General features: G+C 66.6%; 1 protein-coding gene across 1 annotated transcript; it reads left to right on the plus strand.

Moving 5' to 3' along the window:
- Window positions 1–1174: 1174 nt before the first annotated feature.
- Window positions 1175–8951, plus strand: SLC6A8 (solute carrier family 6 member 8). Its single transcript, XM_061179379.1, has 13 exons — window positions 1175–1497; window positions 2979–3110; window positions 4198–4447; window positions 4883–5015; window positions 6025–6159; window positions 6251–6354; window positions 6444–6568; window positions 7198–7310; window positions 7445–7582; window positions 7662–7764; window positions 7856–7956; window positions 8046–8216; window positions 8609–8951. Exons 1-13 carry the CDS (start codon window positions 1236–1238, stop codon window positions 8747–8749), a joined length of 1908 nt encoding a protein of 635 aa, XP_061035362.1. The 5' UTR covers window positions 1175–1235; the 3' UTR covers window positions 8750–8951.
- Window positions 8952–10101: the final 1150 nt, after the last annotated feature.

The following is a 10101-nucleotide window of genomic DNA, read 5'->3' on the forward strand; positions in this document are numbered from 1 at the left end:
GGCTGTGTCCCTCAGGGAGGGCCGAATGGCAGGAGACAGGGTCTTGGCAAAGCCCCACAGCATACCTGGAGGCATACCTACACCCCCGCCCCAGCCGTTCCCCGATTTGGCCAGCTGGGCCCAGCCCTGCAGGAGGCGGAAGCACCCTGCACCCCCTCTGGTGCAGGGGAGCCGGGAAGCTGTAGGCCTTGGTACCCAACAGTGGCCCAAGCCGCAGCTGGGAGTCAGAGAAGGGCCCGAGATGGGACAGGCTGGAAGGAGGAGGAGGGAAGAGGGGGGCCAAGGATGTCGAGAAGGCAGCCAGGGTAGTGGCTGGCCTAGAACCGGGAAGGGCAGGTTAGGAGGGTCGACGTGAACCAGGCCCAGGTGAACCTGGGGTCAGGGGCGGTTCGGGCCCCTGGGAAGGAGGTGCTGGCCGGCGCCCCAGGTAGCAGCCATCCAGCTTCCCGCTGCAGCGGCGTCGCCTCCTCGGGAGGAGGGCGGGAGGAGGTGGGCGGAGTGACGGGGAGGGCAGGCGGGAGGGAGGGACGGAGGAGGGGGAGGGGGAGCAGTCCAGTCGTGGGGGTGGGGCGACAGTGACATCATCCCGGAGTCGGTTCTTAAGCGGCAGCCGGTCGGGCCGGGGAGGAGAGGCAGGATCGCAGCGCAGTGGTGAGTTGCTGAGCCCGCCGCGGCCCCGAGAGCGGCTGGAGCCGCCGCCGCCGCCGCCGCCGGGAAGGAGGGGCGAGCGCGCCTAGGCCGCCGCCGGGGGAGCCGCGGGCGAGCCGAGCAGCCGCGCGGGTCCGGGCCGGGGCGGGGGGCGCGGGCCGCAGGCCCCTGCTCCGGCCGCCGCTTGCAGACAGTGGGCTCCGGTGGGCTCCGGATGCCACCCGCGCCCCGCTAGGCTGAGCCTCGGGCCGGCCGAGCCGCCGCCGCCGCCGCCGCCGCCGCCGCGGGAGCTGCGGGCAGGAGCCTCGGGAGCCGCCGCCGCCGCCCGGCCGGGCCCCGCCGCCGCCCGCGCGCCCCCGGGCCCCCGACACACATGAGATTCTTCAGGCTCACTTTCAAGTGCTTCGTGGACTGCTTCTGACCGCGCCGCCCCCGCCGTCCCGCACCCCGCCCGCCGCCCGCCCGCCGCCCCGACCCCCGGTCCGGCCGCCCCCGGCCCCCGGCGGGCCCGCGCCTTCGGGCCCCCCCCCAGTGCCGCCAGCGCCCCCGCCGCCCGCCCGCTCCCGCGGGGCGCCGCGCCCCCGGCCATGGCGAAGAAGAGCGCCGAGAACGGCATCTACAGCGTGTCCGGCGACGAGAAGAAGGGCCCCCTGATCGCGCCCGGGCCCGACGGGGCCCCGGCCAAGGCCGACGGCCCCGCGGGCCTGGGGGCGCCCGGCGGCCACCTGGCCGTGCCGCCGCGCGAGACCTGGACGCGCCAGATGGACTTCATCATGTCCTGCGTGGGCTTCGCCGTGGGCCTGGGCAACGTGTGGCGCTTCCCCTACCTGTGCTACAAGAACGGCGGAGGTGAGCGCGAGCCCCTCCCCCGCCTGCCGCCGGCCCCGCCGGGGCGCCCGTGCGAAGTCCAGGGGGTGGGGAGGCCCCCCCGGGACGGCCGGGGGCTGCCCCTCGCCCGCCGTCGCCGCGCGGTGGCCCAGCCGGGCGGTCTCCGCCCCCCCGGCCGGTCATGTGCCTGGCAGCGTGTGGGGGGAGGGGGCCGGCGAGCCTCCTGCCGAAGCCGCCGAGCTGCCCCCACAGACTCTCGGCCCCGAAGTGATTGGGCCACCGAGGTGGCAAGGCGAGGCCTACCCCTTGGGGGGGGCTTCCAGAGGTGAGGAGCCCTGGCTGCCCCCGCAGGTCAGGCACACAAGTGGCACATTGTGTGGGCCCCCCACGTGTGCACACACGAACACACACACAATGGGCCACTCTGTCCCTCCCTCTGCTTTCCCCTCCCTTCCCTTCTCTCTTCTCTTCCCCTCTCTCCCCTTCCCTCCCCTCCCCTCCCCTCCCTCCCCTCTAGCCTGGGCCTGGAACACTGGGTGCCTGAGCCAGGCTTGGGAAGCCTGCAGCCTGGGCCGCCTGGCGCCGCCACTGGACACACTGCATGCACACCCCATGCCCGCCGCCCGCCCCAGCCCAGCTTAGCAACAGCGATGGGCACGCGTGTGTCCTGTGACTGCAAAGCAGCACCAGGGTTGGTGGGGAGCCGCAGTGACTAGATGACGGGTGGGAAACTGAGGCCCAGAGAGAAGGTCTTTGCCCAAGGTCACAAGCAAGAAGGATGCTGAGACCAGAAGCCAAGCAAGCTGCAACCAAGCTCAGCTTTTGAGTAGTGGAGAGTGCCGAGCGGGGCAAGGGTAGGGGGGCCTGGAGAGGAGAAGGGCTCCCCCACCCCCAGCCTGAGGTCCCTGCCAGCCTCCCCCAGCCTTGTCTCCTTCTGTCCTTGCTCACATGCCCTTTCAGACACCCTCCACTCTGCCCACCGGCAGACGACTGCCACCCACCCTCTCCCCTGGACCTTCACACTTGCAGGCAAGAGTCTGGGTGCCGGGACAGGCCAGGGCTCCCTTCCCCTTGCCCAAGTTCGGCAGGTCCCCGGGCCTGAGCGCCGACCACGGAGTGGCTTGTGTCCACGAGTGTGTGTGTCCTCCGTGCCCGTTAGTCAGGTCACCGTAGGTGAGTAGGGGCAGAAGCCTTGTAGGGGACCCCCAGCCCAGGAAACAGGGCTCTAAGGGCCCAGGGGCTGCCATAGGCCCCTCGACACTCCACCTCCCCAAGACTGTTCACCTTGGGCCCCTGAGTCAGCAGCCACCCCTTGCACTGATTCACTCAGTGGGAAGTTATGATGGGGCCCGGGCGGAGCCTGCAGCTGGGGCTCCACCCGCCTCGCAGGGCTTCTGAAAGCCAGGCTGACTGGCCCGGCCCGGCTGAGGAGTTTGGGTCAAGTCCCCACCTGGCTAAGGGGCCACCCTGTGCAAGTGGCCACCTTGAGCTTCATCCCCCAGGTGTGTTCCTTATTCCCTACATCCTGATCGCCCTGGTCGGAGGAATCCCCATTTTCTTCTTGGAGATCTCGCTGGGCCAGTTCATGAAGGCCGGCAGCATTAACGTGTGGAATATCTGCCCCCTGTTCAAAGGTGAGCAGCCCCAGGCAGCCCCTCTCACCCTCTCCCTCCGGGACCTCTCCCCTTCCCCGCCGCTGGGGCAAAGCTGGTGCCCACTTGAGAAACCTCAAGTCTGAGCACCTCCTGTCTGAGCACCAGGTCTGGGATGCCCCCCAAGCTGTGAGGGAGAACCTGGAGGACGTGCAGACCACCTGGCTGACCTTGGGGAGGTGGAGACTAGAGTGGGGGATGGGCCTCTCCACCAGGGCGAGAAAGCCCAGCCCCAGCAGCGCCCGGGACAGGCCCTGCCGAGTATCCTTGGCTCGCTGGGGCTGAAAAGAGGGTGGCTGGGCGTGGGATGCGATGGCAGGAGAAGCTAGAGGGCCAGCCTAAGGGGCTGGGACCGGAGCCATCGAAAGTTCAGGGTCTGAAGGGAAGGACCAGCGGCCAGGGTTACCGCCAAGCCCCTTCTGTGTGCGGGCAGTGTCCCCCCATCAGCTCAAGGCCCTAGGAGGGCCTACTGTTACCCTCCTCGGAGGCTGGGGCACAGAGAGGTGAAGTAAGTGACTGGCCGAGGTTGCCTGCTGAGAGGGTGACTGTCTCCCACACTGCCCCAGGTCCCCAGAAAACCCCCCCAGCTGCTGGTACGGGAGGCCACTGGGTGGGGGGCAGGTGGAGGCATGGCCTTCCTTCAACCATCATGGTGGCAGTGGGACCCAGAAGAAGGGGACAGGTGTGTGAGACTAGGGAAACAAGAGGACTTGACTCTCAGATGGGGGCAGGATGTGTGCTCTGCTTTGGGGCTGGGGAGGATGCAGGAGGTGAAGCAGGGCGGGGGCAGGGAGCAGGGGCTGATTTGGGGGGACAGATTGAGGAGTTAGCCTAGCGCTGGGGACACAGTGCAAGGGAGAGTCCAGGGGAACTTGGAGAGGTCTGGTTGGACAGCAACAGAGAAGGATCTAGTTGCACGGATGGTGGGGGAGGGGGAGGACGGCAGGTGCAGGGAGCAGGATGTTAGGGGTCCAGCAGGGACCACTGGCAGTGCCTAGCCAGGTAGATAGTGGGGACGGTGGGGAACTGGCCAGAAAAGAGCCTGCACGGAAACTCTGCTCCTCTCCAGGCCTCGGCTACGCCTCCATGGTGATCGTCTTCTATTGCAACACCTACTACATCATGGTGCTGGCCTGGGGCTTCTATTATTTGGTGAAGTCCTTCACCACCACGCTGCCCTGGGCCACGTGTGGCCATACCTGGAACACTCCCGACTGTGTGGAGATCTTCCGCCACGAAGACTGTGCCAATGCCACCCTGGCCAACCTCACTTGTGACCAGCTTGCTGACCGCCGGTCCCCTGTCATCGAGTTCTGGGAGTGAGTCAGGCACCTCTGGGCCAGACCTGGCCTGTCTCTCTGGTCTCCCACACGTGGCTCAAGTCTGCATGTGTGTGCGTGTGCACGCGTGCGTGTGCGTGCAGGTGCACGCGTGCGTGTGTCGGGGCCCGGCCCTGGGGGGATGAGGCCAGGGATGCGGAGCGGGCGGTGCCTGCCCGCCTGGGGAGGGAAGCGGGGGGCTGCTGCTGGGCCCGCTGGGGATGGCGTGCGGCCGGGCCGCCAGCGGCTCCGAGGTTCCGGGGACACAGACTGCAGCGACTCCAGGCTGCAGGCTTGGCCCGGGCCGGCCAGCTGCATGGGGGAGACCGGCTGGGCTCAAGGGCTGCGGCGGGGGTGGGGGGCGGGGGGCGCCACCCCAGGGCCACCCCCAGTCTCCTTTGCTGGCACAGCCCTCATGGGCTTTCCCTCCCCCAGGAACAAAGTCTTGCGGCTCTCCGGGGGGCTGGAGGTTCCGGGGGCCCTCAACTGGGAGGTGACCCTGTGTCTGCTGGCCTGCTGGGTGCTGGTCTACTTCTGTGTCTGGAAGGGGGTCAAGTCAACAGGAAAGGTACAGCCGGGGTGACGGCAGGGCTGGGGGCAGCACTGCCTGGGGGGGTGTGGGTGTCTGCCAGCGACCACTGCTGCAACGGGAGGAGACTGGACCAGGGCCAGAGCCCGAGGAGGGGCAGGGACTTCAGTCCGGGCCACTTGATCCCCACCCCTTGGCTGGAGAGTCCTCTCCACCCTGCACCTCCAGGCCCGGCAGCCTTCCCTCCCGAGTGGAGGGGGAGAGGCCCCGGCAGCGGCTGCCCCGTCCCTGGGGTGGGGGGCACCCCTGGCTCGCCTTCCCTCCCTTCCAGTTTCTCTCGGTTCTGGCTCTGAGTCAGTTTTTGACCGTCTGGGTAGACCTGGTCTCCGCCTGTCTCTCTCACCTGCCTGTCTGCCCTGGGGGACCCAGCGGGGAGCCTGGACACATCCCTCCCTCAGGGGCTCCCTGTCAGGTTGCGGGGACAACTGTGCGAACAGACACACAATAAGACAGCGTGCCGACGTTTGCGGGACACGGCTGGCTGGGTTTCTGGAGGGCGGGACCATTCCAGCAGGGTCCGCAGAGCAGCCGCTTGGCCCAGCTTGGGTGGGAGGCAGAGGCCTTTGCTGTCGTCTTGATCTTGCCTCTGTCTCTGGCTGGCTGAGTTCTAATCCCCGGCACCAAGGACCCCCACCTCTCTGCAGACGAGGACCTGGAGTCCGGAGGCGTGGGACCTACCCGCGGGCTGCGGCCTCACTCCCTGCCAGGGGAGGGCCCTGCCTCTCCCTCCCTGTGCAGCTGACCTGTGCTTGCCGTGGGGCTGCTGGTGCCCCAGCCAAGCACCCAGCTTCCTTTGGGAGGAGTCGGGGCTCTGATGAGTAGAAGTGGGTGCCGCTGGGTGGCCTCCCTCCTCACCACTGAGCACACCGGCCAGCGGGGGGGGGGGGGGGGCGGGGACCGTGGCCTTCCTGGCAGCCCTGCGCAGGCCGAGGGCGCCTGAGGGGGCGGTGGGTGCCGCAGGGCCCCCCTGAGCACCCCCGCCCCCCAGGTCGTGTATTTCACCGCAACGTTCCCCTACGTGGTCCTTGTCGTGCTGCTGGTGCGTGGGGTGCTGCTGCCCGGAGCCGTGGACGGCATCATCTACTATCTCAAGCCTGACTGGTCGAAGCTGGCGTCCCCTCAGGTGAGGCAGAGGTCGGGCGGGGGGACACGGTGCGGGAGCAGGCCAGCCTAGCGGGGCTCCTCACACCTGCTCTCCCCTCGCTCACCTCCAGGTATGGATAGATGCCGGGACCCAGATTTTCTTTTCTTACGCCATTGGCCTGGGGGCCCTCACGGCCCTGGGCAGCTACAATCGCTTCAACAACAACTGCTACAAGTAGGCACTACAGCCCTGCCACCCCTGCCCTGCCTGCCCCGTGGGCAGCAGGCAGTCTCACCAGCCCACACGGTCCCCTCTGCCCCCAGGGATGCCATCATCCTCGCACTCATCAACAGCGGGACCAGCTTCTTTGCTGGCTTCGTGGTCTTCTCCATCCTGGGCTTCATGGCCACAGAGCAGGGCGTGCACATCTCCAAGGTGGCGGAATCAGGTAAAGACCCCCCAAGCCCCAGCCCGGCCTCCGGAGCAGCGGCAGCTGCTGTCATAACGTACCGTGTACACGAACGCACACAGAACGACGTTCTGAGAAATGAGAACAATTCAAACTCCATTTGTCACATCACCCTGGGCCAGGAGGCCTGGCTGAGCAGCTGCGAGGCACAGCTGTTCAGCCATCTCAGGCCAGGCCACGTGGAGCCCCGAGCCCCTATCCATCTGTATCCAGGGGCCTCGGGGTATGTCCTCACGCTTGCCTGAGTGTTGTAGAGGGAAAGGTCGGCCTTTTCTGGGTCAGTGGTGATCTGTGGCCACAGTAGCTGCTGGAACCCAGGTCCAGAAGGCTGAGCCAGACACGCCACTCTTATGGGTAGAGGTCTACCAAGGGCTCGCGGGAATCTTCCAGCCCCTGGTATGGCGCGCACGCACACGCACACACGCACACACGCACACACACACACGAGGGCTCGAGTGGCCCGGCAGTGTCCCGACACAAGTGGAAAGGCCCTTGGCCACAGGGTGCCCTGGCATCGTCCATTACTCTGGTACTGTGGTGCAGGGTGGAGGGGGACAGGATGTGGGTGGGGGGCTCCAGGTGTCCACACCCCGCCCCTTCCCCCTCAGGGCCTGGCCTGGCTTTCATCGCCTATCCCCGGGCCGTCACGCTGATGCCTGTGGCCCCGCTCTGGGCTGCCCTGTTCTTCTTCATGCTGCTGCTGCTTGGCCTCGACAGCCAGGTTTGCAAAAGGGGGGGCAGAATAGAGGGGGCTGGGAGGTGGGGGGGGCGGGGGGCTGGTGCGCAGAGGGCACACTGGGCGACGGGAGATGGCAGGTGGGGGGGGGGGGCACGGCCTGAGTTGCCCGGCCACAGTTTGTAGGTGTGGAAGGCTTCATCACCGGCCTGCTGGACCTCCTCCCGGCCTCCTACTACTTCCGTTTCCAAAGAGAGATCTCCGTGGCCCTCTGCTGCGCCCTCTGCTTTGTCATTGACCTCTCCATGGTGACCGATGTGAGTGGGGGCAGGGTGAGGGAGGCCCCTGGCCTCAGGCTGCCGGCTGCCACCTTCCCTGACCTGGCTCCATCCCCAGGGCGGGATGTATGTCTTCCAGCTGTTTGACTACTACTCAGCCAGCGGCACCACCCTGCTCTGGCAGGCCTTCTGGGAGTGCGTGGTGATCGCCTGGGTGTACGGTAGGTCTGGGCCGACAGGCAAGCCGGGGGCGCGGCGCGGTCATGGGTGGTGCGTCTCTAGCTCCGGCCCTCCGGCCTCACGTTACCCCAGGAGCCGACCGCTTCATGGACGACGTGGCCTGCATGATCGGGTACCGACCTTGCCCCTGGATGAAATGGTGCTGGTCTTTCTTCACCCCGCTGGTGTGCATGGTAAGGGCCGGGAGAGGCTGGGCAGGGCGAGGGACTCCAAGGGCCTGCAGTGGTGGCTGCTGGCTGAGCGCGAGGCTTCTGGCCCGCAGGGCATCTTCATCTTCAACACGGTGTACTACAAGCCGCTGGTCTACAACAACACCTACGTGTACCCATGGTGGGGCGAGGCCGTGGGCTGGGGCTTCGCGCTCTCCTCCATGCTGTGTGTGCCCCTCCACCTCCTGGGCTGCCTCCTCAAGGCCAAGGGGACTGTGGCTGAGGTCAGTTCCCCGCGCCCCGTCTCCCCTCCCTCCCGTTGGGTCGAGACATGACCTCCAGAGCGCCCTGCCCCTTCTCCCACCCACCCGCCGGGACAGACCCGTTGTGCCCGGAGCCTCTGGGCCAGCTCGGAGGGGGGTGTACGGGAGGAGAGTTGGCCCTCCAGGGCCTTGCTCAGGTGGTGGCGGCGGAGGAGAGGCCTGTCCCTAGCCTCTGTTCTAGCAGCCACCCAGCCCTCCGCTGAACCCTATTTCCCTAGCGTAGGGAGCGGGGCCTGGTCAGGAGGGGCGCGGCCCCGGGCCACAAGTTGGTGGCAGGCGGCGGGAAGTGGAGAGAGGCCAGGGACAAGCAGGTGCCCCTCCCCAGGGCCTCAACGTGTCCCTCTCTCCCGCAGCGCTGGCAGCACCTGACGCAGCCCGTGTGGGGTCTCCACCACTTGGAGTACAGAGCTCAGGACTCGGACGTCAGGGGCCTGACCACCCTGACCCCAATGTCTGAGAGCAGCAAGGTGGTGGTGGTGGAGAGCGTCATGTGACAGGTGCCCCGGCTCACATCACCAGCTCACCCTCTCGTAGCCATAGCAGCCCCTGCTGTAGCCCCCCACCCCCCCAGGGGCTTGCCTTTCCCTGCCACCTACGGGGTCTGCCGGGGGGCGGGGGGGGAGAGGAGGAAGCACCAGAGTGCTTATAACTAAAATAACTTTTTCCATTTTTAATAAAATGCCAAAAATATCACAACCCACCAAAAATAGATGCCTCCCCCACCCCCCTTAACCAAGCTGGTGCACACGCTGCTTCCCAGGCCCTGCCGCCCGCCCTCCAGTGCCCGCTACAGTCACGTCTCACCTGACCCCACCAGGCCCTGCCTGCCTCTCTCCAGGCTCTACCCAGCACACCCTTGGGTGGCCCCTCACCCCAGGGGCAGCAGTGGCAGCTCGGGAAACGGGGGGACTGGAGAGCGGAGGGGGCAGGTGAGGGAGGGGCGGCAGACCCAAGGCGAATATTTCAGCTGGGCTAGACCCCTCTCCCCATCCCTACTCTAGAAGCTTAGAGAGCCAGCCAGCAAGGGAACCTTCAGTTCCTGAGCCAATTGCCACCAATATCAGTTGTGTGAGCTTGAGTGCATGTGTGCGTGAGTTCATAGGGTGTAGACATAGATCTCTATTTCTTAGCCAAGGTGAATACCGGGTGTAAATCGTGCCTGTGGGCAAATGAGGCTTGTATTTTGCACATTTTATAAAAACTTGAGGAGATTTCTGCTTGTATATTTCTAAGAGAAACACCCCAACGTCCCTCTCCTTGCCACGCCCCATCCCTTTCAGCCCCTCTTACACCTCTGCCCCAGCCAAGGAGTGTGAATTTATAGATCTCATTTTCATAGGCAAAACAGAAGCTTCAAGCTGTCGAGTGTGTGAGTCTGTCGTGTGGGTACGCACGTGTAGTCCCTGGCCCCAGACTGGGGTGGAGAAGTGCGTGGTGGGGACCTCAGTGGGTGTCCGCACACTCCCCGCTCTGCCCACAGGTCGGCAGGGTGAGCCGACGCAGGGCTCTGCGGGGGGATCCGGACCTGGGGCCGCTCACCCGGCATGCTCAGGCTGGCCCACACCCTGCGCCCTGGGCCGGGCGCCCCCGCGGCAGGGATCTGAGGTGGGCCTCCGTCCCCCGCCCCAGGGATCCTGCGCGCGGCTCCCACCTGCGAGCTTAAGGCTGACGCACTTTCCACGTCTCAAGTCCTCCGCGTGGCAGCTTCACTTAACCCACGTCTGTGTCACGTCCGAGCCCGAGACAGCCGAGGGGGCCCTAGAAAGGCTTCCCTCACACCCTGACGTGGGCTGGAGGGGTGGGGGGCGGGTGAGGGCGGCGGTCCAGCGGGGACACCCTTACTGTG

This window comes from Eubalaena glacialis, chromosome X (genome assembly GCF_028564815.1).
Source record: "Eubalaena glacialis isolate mEubGla1 chromosome X, mEubGla1.1.hap2.+ XY, whole genome shotgun sequence".
NCBI classification, from domain to species: domain Eukaryota; kingdom Metazoa; phylum Chordata; class Mammalia; order Artiodactyla; family Balaenidae; genus Eubalaena; species Eubalaena glacialis.

Bases quoted from the DNA above. Each gene is read 5' to 3' on its own strand.
- SLC6A8 (XM_061179379.1), top strand. From the start codon at position 1,236: ATGGCGAAGAAGAGCGCCGAGAACGGCATCTACAGCGTGTCCGGCGAC. The intron at 4,448-4,882 runs GTGAGTCAGGCA...TCCCTCCCCCAG, and splicing joins CCTGTCATCGAGTTCTGGGA to GAACAAAGTCTTGCGGCTCT. The intron at 7,311-7,444 runs GTTTGCAAAAGG...GCCCGGCCACAG, and splicing joins TGCTTGGCCTCGACAGCCAG to TTTGTAGGTGTGGAAGGCTT.